The sequence below is a fragment of the Maylandia zebra genome, linkage group LG10 (assembly GCF_041146795.1).
Source record: "Maylandia zebra isolate NMK-2024a linkage group LG10, Mzebra_GT3a, whole genome shotgun sequence".
In the NCBI taxonomy this organism is placed as follows: domain Eukaryota; kingdom Metazoa; phylum Chordata; class Actinopteri; order Cichliformes; family Cichlidae; genus Maylandia; species Maylandia zebra.
In genome coordinates this window covers 19,402,709-19,418,021 of record NC_135176.1, presented here as the reverse complement: position 1 = coordinate 19,418,021, position 15,313 = coordinate 19,402,709, and the positions used below count along the sequence as shown (strand labels likewise).

The 15,313-nt window shown below is 38.8% G+C and overlaps 2 protein-coding genes across 2 annotated transcripts; both read left to right on the top strand.

The window, feature by feature from the left end:
• Nucleotides 1–661: 661 nt before the first annotated feature.
• Nucleotides 662–2,726, top strand: mrps17 (mitochondrial ribosomal protein S17). The gene is made up of 3 exons (XM_004550200.2): nucleotides 662–796; nucleotides 1,095–1,237; nucleotides 2,196–2,726. Exons 2-3 carry the CDS (start codon nucleotides 1,115–1,117, stop codon nucleotides 2,511–2,513), a joined length of 441 nt encoding a protein of 146 aa, XP_004550257.1. The 5' UTR covers nucleotides 662–796; nucleotides 1,095–1,114; the 3' UTR covers nucleotides 2,514–2,726.
• An 855-nt stretch (nucleotides 2,727–3,581) lies between these two features.
• On the top strand, nucleotides 3,582–14,906 carry LOC101468186 (protein NipSnap homolog 2). The gene is made up of 10 exons (XM_004550198.6): nucleotides 3,582–3,880; nucleotides 5,010–5,137; nucleotides 5,256–5,301; nucleotides 5,424–5,518; nucleotides 7,254–7,324; nucleotides 9,583–9,723; nucleotides 9,867–9,898; nucleotides 10,374–10,468; nucleotides 11,188–11,271; nucleotides 13,564–14,906. Exons 1-10 carry the CDS (start codon nucleotides 3,789–3,791, stop codon nucleotides 13,626–13,628), a joined length of 849 nt encoding a protein of 282 aa, XP_004550255.2. The 5' UTR covers nucleotides 3,582–3,788; the 3' UTR covers nucleotides 13,629–14,906.
• Nucleotides 14,907–15,313: the final 407 nt, after the last annotated feature.

Below are 15,313 nucleotides of genomic sequence, written 5' to 3'. Positions count from 1 at the left end.
GCCACTCTTGAGCTGCGTAGATTGCATAAAAAGTAGGTACTGCCCTTCACTAGTGACGTCATATATAGAATATGTCCAATAAATATTTACATAATTATTGTCCAAAAGACAGTGCAGTGTAGTCATCATTTCAGATTCAAGTAAAGGTTATAAATGAATAAAAATTACAACCAACCGAACAGACAAACAGAAGTCAGATTTTAACTTTGATCAAACAGAAAGGAAAGGTAATATAGGCGGCAGCATCCAGTATTTAGCATGTCACTACAGATTAAGTTGAAAAAAGTGAAAAAAAAAAAAAACACTTCAAGTAAGTAGTATAAATTTAAAATCGATTTTATTCATTAAAAATTGCAAAAATATATGAAAGTACACACATTCAATCCTAGATGACGTATAATAAAAATAATTACACATAAATAAAGTAATATGAAATTAAAACGGAAAATTGTGACTAATTGTGTAGGACGTAAATACGGAAGCTTGTTTCCGTAGCTGAAAATAACATTTGTTTGTGTTTAGTTTCTGTCTTGACCTTAATAACATTTTACGTTAGGTTTTTTTTTTTCATTTCAAGATATTTGGTCAGACGTTTGAGTCGATAAATCGAGGTTTTACTTATTGGTGGCAAAGAATATTCATTTTCAAGTGTCAGAAACAAGCTTCCATACACGCAAGCATACGCTTGTTGTCGATGTCCCTCGTTACTAGCCGTAGTTTACGTCACGAAACGAGCAGAACTGAACAGCATGGAGGAGCTTGTATGACCTTCTGATGATATTTTCCCGTGGTTATAGTGAGTTAGTTTTGTATTTTCTACTTTCAATGGTATTTTGTATTCTTGCCGAATTACATCAGTTTATTTTTATGACCTTTTCTTTAAAAAAATGAATGTATGTTTAAGTTAATGCTAACATAACAAGGCTAACCGTTTAGCGGCTGTTTTACGTTGACTCACATTGTTAGTACAGTTGTCGGCTCAGAGGTTTTATCCGGTAAAACTGTAACTGAACGTGTCTTTAGATTGATTACATTTCAGTTGAGTCTCATCCGTATATAATGATGTCAAGGTTGATAATATTTTGTTTCTGCAGGTTGAGTAAAGCTTTGCAGGATGTCAGTCCAGCACGCATCAGTCCATGCCAAATGGATCATCGGCAGAGTCATCGGGACCAAGATGCACAAAACGGCCAAAGTGAGAGTTACCAGGCTGGTGCTGGACCCTTACCTGCTCAAGGTGAGCCTTTAGGGGATTAAGCACCTTTTATAAAATAAGAGTACAAGTGCTTTAAAATAGGCCGGTAAAGCTACAGAGTAAATGAAATACAGAAGGAAACTATTACAGGTTGTTGGAGAGAAGAGTAAAAACAAAAACATTTGAATGGCCTTTTTAAAGATTGTGTCCACAGCTAAAGGTCCTGTAGAGAAAAGACTCAGATACCTTTAGGGAGAGAATATACCCTGATGCAGGTGTGTAAACGGACAGTTTTGCACACCAGATGTGTGTGGGAGTGAGCCGGTGCTGTTGATGTTATTTTCATATATAGCGAAGGCTCGTGGATGTCCTAAAAAGGCTTCACATACATGTTCTGGTGACATTATGCAAGTCAGACTCATTGCATACTATCAGAGGAAATGAGTAGATCACTGGCATTACTCCACGACTCTTTGCTTAGACAAATAAACAATGAATTAAAGTAATCCAAATACAATAAAATAAAGGCATCAACTGACTTTCCTGATTGATGATTTAGCAAAGGTTTCAAGAGAGCTTGAAGTTTTCATGACATTAAACACAATTATATCCGAGGTAGAAACAAGGACTTCTGTTTTTATTTATTGTCAGTAAGAAAACTGTGAGCCTTGCAATTTATTCTGTAGAGGCAAGAGGCACACGTGGTGGTGGTTATTTGTTTATATTGGGCGTTATTATTATGTTATTTTTATGCCTTTATATGGATGGGAGGTCCACTGTCCCATGTTTCAGTGACTTTTCTGCACATTTCTGCTGAAGGTGACTACCTGATAAGCCAAAAAGACCAAATCATCTGCAAAAAGCAGAGACGAGGGCCTCAGGCCACAAAAGTCTTAGCTTTCTGCCACTTGGTTCGAACTAGAAATTCTGGGCATAAACGTTCAAGCATTTATGAATTTATATTTGAATAACTGTGATATTGTCTCTTCTTCTCCTGTAGTACTACAACAAAAGGAAGACGTACTTTGCCCATGATGCATTGCAACAGTGCACTGTGGGAGATATCGTCCTCCTCAAGGCTCTGCCTGAGCCCAGAAGCAAACACGTGAAGCATGAACTGTCAGAGATCGTGTATAAAGTTGGCCGGGTGGTTGACCCCCTAACAGGAAAGAGGGTTGCAGGAACTGAATTTGTGGAGCCTCTAACAGACCTTCCACTTCAAGAGGAGAAAACGCTGTCAGAGAAACTGCAGGAGCTCAACATCTCTGCTGCCCCCAGTGGAGCCGATTCCCCACCGGCACAAACTCCCACTTCATGACAGAAAACTGTGATTTCATGCAGTAATATCAGCTTATTTGTCACTCTACAATGCTTGTGTTTCAAGTGTTAATGTGGATTTATGTTTATAAACTAAGAATCTTTGCTGTACATGTATGGGTGAAGAGACTAAATATTACTTCCTTGTTACCTGCTCAGGTAGTGGACACCTTTCAGAGGAATTTGCAAAATAAAACAACTGCGCAAAAAACAATGTCATGGAAGATACTCGTGTCTGTTATCCAGGTTAGGAATATATTATAATCAAAAGGTGAAGGCCTGGGCTGGATCATCTAATCGGCCCATCCATGAGGACCCATCCAAGAGAAAAGGAGAGGAGGGAGGATAAAATAAATGCCATTATGGTATTCACTTAAAACTAAGAAAGTAGATATCAGGTGTGTGAATACAAAAAACGTACATTAGACATGTTATTATCATAGAACATGCATGAAGCTTTGGCTGCTTCATTTTGCATTTAATATAAGGTACTTTGGAGCTTTAAGTGAAGTTGTAATGACGTTTATTGACCCAACAAGGAAAATTATGTTACATCAGCGGGATAAAGAAGAAATAATAGTATAGTTTACAATAAATAATGGTCAAAGTACAATAGGTGCATAGTTAAGACCTTAAACTGAGATAGTGCACAACTTTTATGTATACCATGGTGATTAAAAAAACCCCAGTAAAAATAAAACTGAGGCTAAAGAAGAATAAAAAGTAAAATTGAGATTGTTTAAGAGAATAGTGCAAATTGCATTTATAAATAATATGCACTTTATAATCTGAAAACAACAACATTTGTATGCAGGGGTGTGTAAAGTGATGATCTGGACATGGTGGGGTGATTCCAGTCAGTAGTGGCTCTGTAAGTGGGACTGCTATAATGAATATGCAGTCAGTGAGTCTGGTCTAATTACTGAGGGAGCTGTCCTTACAGTTTATTGTTGCACAAAGGTGCAGTGAATGAAATTGTTAGGGACAAACTGTTCACTTTTAAGTAATGGGAATATGCAGGTTATAAATGCAAGCTCAGCAGGCGGATCGATCAAAGCCCCCAAAACTATGAAAACTTCACATAAATCCAACAACAGCGAACTCTGCGTATTTTGTATTGAGCTGTGTTAATATCTGTGCTTTAAATCAGCTCCACAAGTGATTCCGGTACTGTCGGTTCTAACTCGGGGTCACGCTCCCGTGAGTAACGTCAGCTCCTGCGGGAACGGACTGCGGCTGTAGCCTCCAGCAACCTCCACACGGCTTTCGAGGAAAGATGGCGATCAGAGTCCTTCAAACAGTGGGTAGAGGCCTTAAACAGACGAGAAGCGGGCTTCATGCGAGCAGCCCGGTGAACGTCGCCCTCAGGTTAGACTCTTCTATACACAGTTTATCTGTGCAGGTGCATAAATATTGCTTAAAAGTCATTAAACTTCTGCTCGTGTAGCCCAATGACAACGTGCGGGCTCTGCTAGGCGGTTAAGCTAATGCTAAAGGGAACGTAAGGACGTTCGCTACGTTTACATCTCTGTGCAACGTAGCTAGCATTAGCCATGTAGCTGTAAATCTGCTAACTTTCTGCTAACATTGATTGTTACCCCCACGATTTTTAAAATAAACAGCGAGTCAACTTGTCCTAACAATCGCCAGTGTCTGATTTATAATGTCATGCGTGATTTTATAGACTTGGGTTGAAGAAATTATTAAAAACTTACCGCCGAGTTACTCTGAGTCTTAAACTGAATTCAACTTCAAGGTCAAAATGCATTGAATTGCTGCACAGCTGTGCTTGTTTTGGTCACTGGACGATTCAGTTTCTTCGCTGCAGCAGCTGAGCGGCCTAAAATGAGCTGTTATTTCCCTTTGAAAGGCAGATATTTGTATAAACCTGACTACAGACTGACACTAAAATGTGTCCTTTTTTTGGTGCATTATGAGGAAAACCGGTGGACTGTTTCCTGATAAACAAGCTCAGCCGCTACACGTGGTGACTGTTGGCACTTGTAGATCGAGTACATTAACAGAAAATGCAGGAAGGCTGATTAAAGTCAGTGCAGACTAATCTCAGGGTTTTGTGCTCTGTGTAGACCCCTCAGCCTTCTGAGCTGCTGACCTCTGAAATGCATAGGTTGGCTGGGCTAAAAAAAGATTTGCACCTTTTCTTCAGCCGACATTTACTAGTTTACACCTCGGGCTCTTGCAGTAAAACTGACCTTATTCACATTAGGAAGCCAGGACACTTTTGAAAGTTTCATAACAACAATAGTAAAGGTATTATTGAATATAGCCCGTCCACATCTGTATTTTTGAGACTTGGACTGATAAAGCAGCAGCTAGAGGTTTAACACTAAAATATATATGTCAGATGTTCACAGAGAAATACAACACAGAATAGAAGGAAACAGGGTTGGATTATTAGGGGAGCTTTGTTGTTGTTGGTACTTAAATGCTGATTGTATCCAACTTTTAAAAAAAAATTTTTTTAATCCCATCACAGGAGCCTCTCAAATGTTGGTGATGAAAGCTGGTTCAAATCCCTTTTTGTTAGAAAAGTCATCCCCAGAAAAGATGCTCACTCTCACCTGCTTGCCAAAAAAGAAGACAACAACCTGTATAAAATACAGTGTATGTATTGCTGGCAGTGGGACACAGTTAATGATTACCACAACAGTTAATAAACCCATGAAATCTGTTTGATCATGTTGTCTACTCATGCTTTGTTTTTTTTCTTCTTTTGTTGCAGTTCACAATGTCAAACCTGAGTGCCTCGATGCTTACAATGAACTTTGGTATGAGTCTTTTGTTGTGTTATCTTAATTCAGATGTCACATTAGAACACTTTTTTTGGAACCAGTATGTCAGATATTTTGCATTTTCACACTTTTTCTTTTCTTTTTGTCTGTGTCTTCAGTGAGGATGTCTTGCCTTCCATTCACACTGACCCTGAATACCCCTGTGAGCTTGTGGGCACCTGGAACACATGGTATGGGGAGCAGGATCAGGCAGGTAAGAACATCCACCCTACCTGAGTTACAACGGACTTTCTTTTGAATGTCAGCGAGGTGAATTATTTGAGCCCATTCAATCTGGTTATTCGTCAAAGCTCAACCTTCTCTTTTAGAAGAGGAAACATGAGATTGAAACCTCGCAGACAACATATTACTACGAGGTAAAAATGAGAACAATGTTCATCATGAATATTATTTATTTAAATAAGCAGTTTATGGATACAGACTTGAGACCTGGATTTTTTTTTTAATCCAGCGTATTTCATGCGATGCTCAGACTCATTTTATAATAAATATTGTTGCTTTTAGCTCTACAAGATGCAAACTACTTGACCTCTTGATTGTGAGTCCTATTGATTAATGAGAATCTGTACGTGTTTAAGCTAAATCAAGTTGTACAGCGGGATAATCTTGCTGCTTTCTGTTTCCCGCTGCAGATGAGTTACATTGAGATGTGGCAGAATTTTTCAAACTATGTCGTTATCTTGGTGTAAAAACAGACATTACTTAAAGGCACTGTGCTTTTTCTCCTCTCTCAGCTTTTCTATTTCAGTTAATTATAGCTGAGACTGAACTGAACTTTTTCCTGGCTGCTCTCCATTTTGTCCAAGTGGTGACATTTGTCGTTCCACAGCTGTGGGCCCTCTCTGGTGTTACAGAGCTGTAATGTTGGCAGTGTCAGGAAAGGTTTTCTAAAAGGTTGCATCAGTACACTTTCAGCATGTGAACACTTAGACAGTATATGGTGCTATGTTTTTAGCTTGTCGCTGTCCCTTTTTGGCTCCGTCTTATTGTCATGGTTGTGTTTTGTATTCTGATTTGCAGTTTGATGCTAAATCTTGAACTAACAGATTAAAGGCATTTAGTTTAATGTGGAAATAAACATTAGAATTGTTTCTTTTAATATTTTCCGAGATACTATATGTATTAAATACACTCAATGGCCACTCTATTAGGTACACCTATTCAGTTGTTCATTAACTCAAATATTTAATCAGCTAATCATATGTCAACAGCTCGGTGCATTTAGGCATGCAAACATGGTCAAGAAATCCTGCTAAAGTTCAAACTGATGATCTGAAAGGGGAAGAAAGGTGTATTAAGTGACTTTGAATATGGCATACCTGTTGGTGCCACACACAACACACAAAATATTGATCTACTGGGATTTTCCCACACACCCATCTCTAAGGTTTACAAAGACTGGTCACCAGATTTCAATCCAGTAGAGCACTTTTGGGATGCGGTGGAAAGAGAGTTTCTCATCATAAATGTGCAGCTGACAAGTCTGCAGCAACTATGTGATGCTGTCACTTCAACATGAACCAAAATCCGTGAGGACTGTTCCCAGCACCTTGATGAATTAAAGCAGTTCTGAAGACAGAAAATGGTCCAACCTGATAATAGCAATGTGTATCTAATGAAGTGGCTGGGGAGTGTATGTTAGAGCCATGTTCATTTTTTCACTTCATGAAATTAAGAGTTTTTCTTTTTTCTGAGATATAATTGTAGTGGTAAGATGACATGATGTCCTTTCACATGCATACACAGAAACTGACTGGAAATTCATGCTGTATAGACTGAATCCCGTCATGCTCCACAATCACGGGTGGTTCATAGGGAGGTCTAACCACAGATGCTATTGTGAAAAACAAAACTCTTACTCCCCCAAAAAAGACAAGATCTATTTAAGAGCTACGTTATCTTTGGCTCTTCTGCTCCTTCTATTCTAGTTCACCTGTGGAGATATCGGGGAGGATACCCGGCTCTCACCGAAGTCATGAACAAACTCAGGCAGAATAAGGTAACGGGTGCTCTGATTAGTTAAGCCTACTGGCCGTTGGTTATCTGTAGGCCAATGTTTCCAGCAGTGCACCCATCTAGCTAGACCCACGTGACATTTTCCTTCCATCTTTATCTTTAATGTTTCCAGTAATCTTTAAAGGTTATTTACACAGTAATGCTTTGAAGAAGGAAAGTGTTAATGAACAGATGATTCATGCTGCGGGTTTAATCTTCAGAAATGTGTTTTTTTTTCTTAGTTTTTGGAAAGCCCTGCAGATAAAATAAAGTAAGTGGCTTGTAATAATGTGTTCCTCCCACATTGAAGAGCATGAACTGATTGGTCAGATAATTACAAAGAAAATCAACCTGTTTCACATATTTGTGGCTCTGCCACCTGGGGCCCGTTCTTCGTACGTCGCTTACTACATCCAAGACCAAATCATCGCGCTAACTCTGAGCTCGCTAATCCGGTTCTCCGAACACACCTGCTGTTGACGATTAGTACAGCTGGATGAAGTAATGTGAGATCACTGGGTGTCGTAAAAGGGGCTACGCATCGATAGCAGAAACATTGATCGGCAACCCTCTGATTGGTCGGCGAAAATGTCGAAGGAGCGCGCTCGGTATTTTTCGGCAGCAGAGCAAGAACCCTTGAGTGAGGGATTTCAGGAGTTTCAGAGTTTAATCAGAACGCAAGGGAACACTGCAAAGGCTGCAAAAGCAAGGAGAGAGGGCTGGCAGAAAGTTGCTGACAAATTAAACTCGTAAGTAATTTAATAATAACAACAATAATGGAGTGGATTTATATAGCGCTTTTCAAGGCACCCAAAGCGCATGACAATACCACTATTCAGTCACTCTCACATTCACAACAGGACCCACTAGAACATGGGAACAAGTAAAAGTGAAATATAAGAATATTCTACAGAATGGTAATATTTATCACTTATATTGCTTTTAGTCTCTTGGAAAGAGACCCTGAAATAATCTGTTTGTTTGTTCATAACAGCAACCAAGAAAAGGGCAGAGGAAAAAAAGACAGGTGGTGGTCCTGCACCCCCTCGTCAACAAGTTGGTTAAGTAAATAATACCCTCACGGGAATATCGATATCTCTCAATGAGCACACTGTCGCGCTGAGCTAAAGGATCCTGTCTATCCCGCAATATACGCTGAATTCTGAGGACTCTCCTTATCAATCTTGCACCTTCCGCAATGGGTTGCTTGCGTATACGGACAGGACATGGCTGCGACAGGCTTCCCAAATCCACCTTCGCTTTTATAGCCGTGGTCTCTCATCTTGATTACACGAAGTAATTTACAATTATTACTGTGAAATATGAATTACATCTGTAATAATCACATACATATAATAGAATGTTAATAGTACATTTCCCTTTTTCAGGAAATGACCTGTATGTATCTGTGTGACATCAATAAAAGGATCAAGTGCTGCATTATCTTTAGTTACATTGATGATATTTATTTATGGTGAAACAGTGGTGGAATATTTCTGTTGCTTTCGTATAAATGAAGCGGACATACCTGCGTGGCCGCGATCTAATCCTGTTTACATAAAGTAAACCTGCTCCCGAGCAGGTTTACGCTTATGGCTCTGTTGCTATGACAGCAAGTCCCGGATGAGCTTCGGGGAACCGAACGATCCAAGATCACGCGAAATCGTCAACAATCAAATCCAGCTAACTTACTTAGCGAGGTACGAAGAACAGGCCCCTGGTGACAGAATACAGCTACCACATGTAAACAAGAGGCTACAAAACCGTGCATAGGCTTTGTGCACTGGTCCTGCACATCTGTGACGCTCCCTTTATTGCTTTATCAACTGTCCTTTGGCAAACCTCATGATTTTTAATTTGCACAATTCCACAAACTTTAATCAGTAAATACATACTACTGTTAATCTGCCCAGATAATTTACTCATCTATCTCTGCATACATTAAGTAGCACATGGCAAATTAGAAGTGTATACACTATATTTATAACCATAAATGCCATATATATTCTCCGCATATCACTACTCCTCTATTATACCTTCTCAGAAAAGGTGATTTATATATGTATATATATTTTTATGAGTCCAGGTAAAAAGATATTTTCTTTCACTTAAATTCTCTGAATGCACACTAGCTGACTTTCATTGTCTAGATTCTGATCAGACTTCACAGTCGAACAACATGAATACAAATATATTTGGCAGTTATTTTAGCTGAGTCAGATTTTCTGAGCGCTGTGCTTCTTTCATTTGTCTTTGCTGTAGAAGTTTATGGAGTACAGGAATGAGAGGGGGAAGATGCTGCTGTCTCGTAGGAACCAGCTGCTGCTGGAGTTCAGTTTCTGGAACGAACCCGTCCCTCGTCCAGGACCCAACATCTATGAGCTCCGATCGTATCAACTCAGGGTAACTCTTTTTTTTTTTTTTTTTTTTATGAACCACAGAATTAGTCGTCCTCCCTCTGTAAGTCTGGGTTTTTGGGGGGAGCGTTTTTGTTTTGTATTTTGCGGTACATGTAGTGAACATGATCTTTACCTTCTTTTTCTCAGCCAGGCACAATGATTGAATGGGGAAATTACTGGTAAGGCACAACTTTCCTTTTTCATGTAATATCTGAGCCACCAAATTTGATCATTTATGGGGGATAACTTTGCGAGCTTTAGTTCCCTTTGTTCTAGTCTTGTAGCTACAATCTAAAAAGTTCCTCACTGCTAGTTTGTTGGTTTCACATTTTGTTGCAGGTGAAAATGAGTCTGCAGTACTTTCTGACTACAAAATGTATGCATGACTCCTGAGCATGACCGCATATAATAATCCATTAACTGCCTGGGCTTCATTTAATATATGTCAATATATTCATCTGTTGAATTGAAATTGATTTTTGTTAATTTTATAAAACCAAATATGCAGGGATGATTATAACAAGGCTGATGGTTTAAAACTGAAATTTGATGTACTGACTTGAAATGAGGGGAGTACTGGTGGATGTTGTGGTGTTTTAATTACTGCCACTCTATTTAGAAGCTGTTTTGTGTAATGTCTTTGGTGCTGTGCAGGGCTCGGGCTATTGAGATTCGCCAGCAGAACCAAGAGGCGGTGGGAGGCTTTTTCTCACAGATTGGAAGTCTGTACACAGTTCACCACTTATGGGGTAAGATGAGTTTCCAGGATCATTCAAGAAAAATGCTGCAAATATTGTCCAGGTCACCTACAAATGCAAATGTATGTACATGTTTTTGGTACATGCCTTTTAGATGTAAAACAGCGGTCCCCACACCGGGCCACAGACCAGTATTTACGCGTTACCATAGTGACCAGAGAGCATTAAGGGGCAGAGAGGAGGATGTTACTCTTAATGTTGTTGGTACATTTCAGGAGGACGCTGCTAATAAAGTTACACAATTACACAGTGAATTCGGGTTTATTATTATATTTACAAATTACCACAGTTTTTGTCTTGGTCGTATTATTTTAATTATTTTGTATTTATCCGCGACACCTTAAAGGCCAGTCTGCGAAAATATTGTCTGACATTACACCGGTCCGTTGCGCAACAAAGGTTGGGGACTGCTGATGTAAAAAAGTCCAGGACCAGGAGAGGGGACGAATCCCTTGGAGGGTGCATCCGGCATCAAATGTGTACTGCTGAAAGAAGCTCCCATTTTGCTTGTAGCATTAAACAGTTTACTTGGTGTTGCTCTTCTTTCTTTCCACGTGACGGTGTGCACCTTTAGGTTCTGGAAGTGAACTTAATGCAAAAGCTGTCAAGTATTTAAATTTTCCTGAGCACGACTGTTTGACGTTATGATTCGTCTTTGGTTTAAAAAGCTACAGCTTTTACTCAGTGAGTTTGAACGTGTTTCTTTTCAGCTTACAAGGACCTGCAGTCCAGAGAAAATACCAGAAACGCAGCCTGGCAGCGTGACGGCTGGGACGAGGTTGTTTATTACACAGGTTGGTTTCAGTCTGATACTTTTATACTTAAGCAAGTTTTAGTTACTGTGAGTGCTGAGTCTTGTTGTTCTGTTGTGGGCATAAGACATTAAAATTAACCTATTTTATATCTATTATCCATATTTGTGTCATGTTAACGTTAAATGAAAATATTAATTTCAAACATTTAAGCTCGGATGAACCCAAGCTGCCAACAACTTATTATAAATTGTCGATCAAGAATAGATTAAAACAATGAAGACTAATTACTAATACTGTCAACATATTCTCTTCTCAGGGCTTCAAATACTGGAAGTATTGACTTTTTTACACACCTTGGTAATAATGAATTTTGAGAACTAAATGCCGTGTTTTAAAAAGATACAATAGGTGCAAACCTACAGAAAAGAAATTGACCTTTTACAAAGTGTCTTTTTTATAATCGCTTTACTGGGAGAAAAAGCATCATGAGAGCAAGGAAAACAGTGAAGTAGAACACAGGACACAGGAAAAGAGACTCAGATTGCACTAAAGTGCTTGCAGTGTGTCAGTAGATGCTGTTGACTTGGCTTCGCAGCGTTGAAACTGCTATAATCTAAAGGTGAATTGCAAAATGCACATCTTTGATACTTCATCCTGTTGTGTCATTGCTGTGGTTGCTGCAGATCATATAAACAAAGACAACTTTGTGGTAAATGAGTTTTTCATTTAGCTGCTTCCTGCTGAAGAGATGATCAGTGTGGCATCTACTAATGTTTTATGTGAATTAATGTTATCCCTAAATGCTGGCGAAACTGCAAACTGAATTATGTTAAACCTCATTAATGCCAGTGAATTTCGTAAGCTGCATGAGGTGTAGAAGCATCGTATAATCTTTCTTTAGTGTTTAGAAAATGTAACCTCTTAGCCGGCAATGAAGTCTCCCTGTTAGGAAGCTTCCCAATGAAAAACTGACTATTCAGCTACAGCCAAAGTCTACTTGAGGAGGCGGGAACAATAGTGTCAGTGAGTTACTTTTGTTCATTCACTGGACATTTTAGCCACTAAAACTTGTCATGGCTGTAAAAGTTCTTGGGAAAATTAATTGCCCACTTCTGCTCTAAAGTGTGTTGGTTGTACATAGAGCTTTGCAGACTTTCACCAGTGAGCTGTGTTACAAATATAGCATCTTTATTTATAACACACTTTACATCCAACAATGTTGGCCAAAGTGCTACAAATATAAAATAAAGAGAAAACAGTTTAAATTACATCTAAAATTTCTTAAAATTAAAAATAATATAATTAATAAGAAAACATATTAAGAGACATCAACAAGTCCTTCTGTGCTGAAAGCCAAGGTAAATAAATGTTTTAAGACGTGATTTAAAAACGGATAAGGAAGGTGCCTGTCTAACATGTAAAGGCAACTCATTCCACAATTTTGGTGCTGCCACAGCAAACGCCTGATCCCCTCTGAGCTTACCATTAGTCCTAGGCACACTCAGCAGGAGCTGGTCTGCCAGGAAGGTATGTATGGATGAAGAAGCTCAGAGAGGTACAGAGGGGCAGCATTGGACAAACATTTAAAAACAAATAAAAGTAGCTTAAAATATGTGGAATAATAATAATAATAATAATAATAATAATGGATTGGATTTATATAGCGCTTTTCAAGGCACCCAAAGCGCTTTACAATACCACTATTCATTCACTCTCGCATTCACACACTGGTGGAGGCGAGCTACAGTTGTAGCCACAGCTGCCCTGGGGCAGACTGACAGAAGCGAGGCTGCCATATCGCGCCATCGGCCCCTCTGGCCAACACCAGGTGCTCTGAGTTATTCTTGTTTGTGCTTTAGTCCATGCTTTTAGCTTTTAGCTCGTGCTGCAGAGAAGACTGTTCAAGCCTGATTTTCATCACCTTTGGGCTTCATTCCTTCCTTTTCTTTGGAGAACTGCACACAAGCATGTCTGTAGATTACATACTCATAATTCTTCACTTGTTCATACCTACACAAATGGAAACAAACGTGGCACAATAAATTCTACTTCAGCGTCTCTCTGATGCCTGAATCTATGAAGGATTGATTTAGCAATAGGGAATCATTATGTTCAATGGGATTACAAAGACACTCAGCAGTGTTGGTGTAAGGACAATGTACAACAACTCAGGCTTTAATAAAATGAGCTTTTATTGGGATGTTAACATTGAAACTAAACTGAGAACTCTAGCTATAAATTCATGAAACATTAGCAAATTTAAATGAGATAAAGTTGTGTTCCCTGTTGGAAATCTGTTGTTAAGACTGTTGTTTGTTCTTTACCTCACAGTCCCTCTTATTCAGCACATGGAGTCTAGAATAATGATTCCCATGAAGAATTCACCCTTGAAGTAACTACTAACACCTGAGGAGAATTCTCAGCCGCCACTGCAACTATTACACTGATCTGTCGAGAGTGTAACCAACCGTCAAAGTGTGCACTGCCAGGGAAATCTGCTCAACATCAACACAATCTTGTTTCCTTTCATTTGGTTTCTTTTCTCCCCTTTTTCTGTTTGGATGATGAGGTCAAAATGATTGTCACCAAAACTGTACCTGTTACAGCAGCTACTATGTTACTGACCTATTAATGTGGTGTTCTTATGATTTGGGGGCGCACTCCTCTTCACCTTCTGTCATTTAAAGGGTGTTTGAAATGTCTTGTCTGTCTTCATTTTCTTTTCCTTTCTTTGTTGTTTGTGTGCTGGTCACAGGGCCTTTTTAATGTACAAGAAAATTTAATATGATTTCTGAGTCCTGAAACAAAATAATGATTACCAGTGTCTTACAGCAGAAAATAAGAGCTCACAGTAGCTCACTGTCAAAATTACATGGCTTAAAATACATACTGAGTGGTCAGTTTCACAGAGATAAACCTGCAGTTTAAAGTTCAGTGTTATAAAATGAGCACTAAAGCTGAGAGTTACAGGTTTTGGTCTGTTTCAGAGCCACAGTCTCACTCAAAGTTCATCGTGTGTCCACTCCTCTTTTGTTACACAGCTTTGATACAGCCAACTTGGTGTTTACTCCTTTCAGAATCATTTGACTGGATGAACCAATTCCTGTCAACAATACTGCATACACACAAGTTGCCAGCTCATTGTTTTTGTTTTGTTTGTTTTTTTTTGTCTTACCAGAATCATGAATACTGAATTTGAATTATTTGCCCTGTTTTTTTTTTTTTTTTTTTTAAACTGACCACAACTCCTGATTGTTCAAATTGTAACATATGACACACGTGGCTCTTCCACACAGAAGAAATGTTTTTGAATCCAGCGGAACTAATCTGTATTTACAGCATAGCCTGCTGTACGCTTACTGACAAGTTTGGCCTTTCCCTATATCAAGTAGATGATGTCTGGGTGATTGTATGCTCTGACTAAGATCAATGTTTTCTTTCGTTTCTTTCTTTCTTTTTAAATGGGCAGATTGTAGATATACATAGTGGGATTATTGGCCAAACCATAGTTACAGACCCTCCTGAATCTGAATGTGCAGGGTCTTCTATTACCTAGCGGGGGTTGATAACCCTGTGAACAGGAGAGGAGTAGTATCTTGTGTGATAAATTGTAAAATGCAGTGCTTTAATAAGATTAGTTGTACATATTTAATTAAACTTCTGATAAAAATTAAGAGCGCTCTTTGTCATAAGTTTGAAATGATAGAACGTGAGTTGATTTTTGACTGTCAGACCACAATTTTCTGTTTTCTTCAGCATTAAAAAAAAAAAAATCAAATATGCATATTAATTTTGCATGCTGAAGAAAGTGTGATGCTACTATATTAAATGGTAAGGCTTAATAATAATAGTAATCGTTTAAAATAACTAAATATCGAAATTTGATTTTATGTCGGCTCTGTGAGGTGTTCCAGTGGTAAAAGTGAGGCAAAATTCACACCACAAACTGAATTTTGTGGTCTGTGTGTGTGTGTGTGTGTGTGTGTGTGTGTTGTATTTCCAGACATTGGTGTCTAGGGTGTGACTTGTGCTGCCTTCATGGTGTGATGGAAATCTTAAAGGTTAATTCTCGGCACTAATG

What these genes read in the sequence shown, in the direction of transcription:
- mrps17 (XM_004550200.2), top strand. Translation starts at nt 1,115, where the DNA reads ATGTCAGTCCAGCACGCATCAGTCCATGCCAAATGGATCATCGGCAGA. An exon ending in TGGACCCTTACCTGCTCAAG is followed by an intron (nt 1,238 to 2,195) that starts GTGAGCCTTTAG and finishes CTTCTCCTGTAG; the next exon opens with TACTACAACAAAAGGAAGAC.
- LOC101468186 (XM_004550198.6), top strand. Translation starts at nt 3,789, where the DNA reads ATGGCGATCAGAGTCCTTCAAACAGTGGGTAGAGGCCTTAAACAGACG. An exon ending in CAACCTGTATAAAATACAGT is followed by an intron (nt 5,138 to 5,255) that starts GTATGTATTGCT and finishes CTTTTGTTGCAG; the next exon opens with TTCACAATGTCAAACCTGAG. An exon ending in GATGCTTACAATGAACTTTG is followed by an intron (nt 5,302 to 5,423) that starts GTATGAGTCTTT and finishes CTGTGTCTTCAG; the next exon opens with TGAGGATGTCTTGCCTTCCA.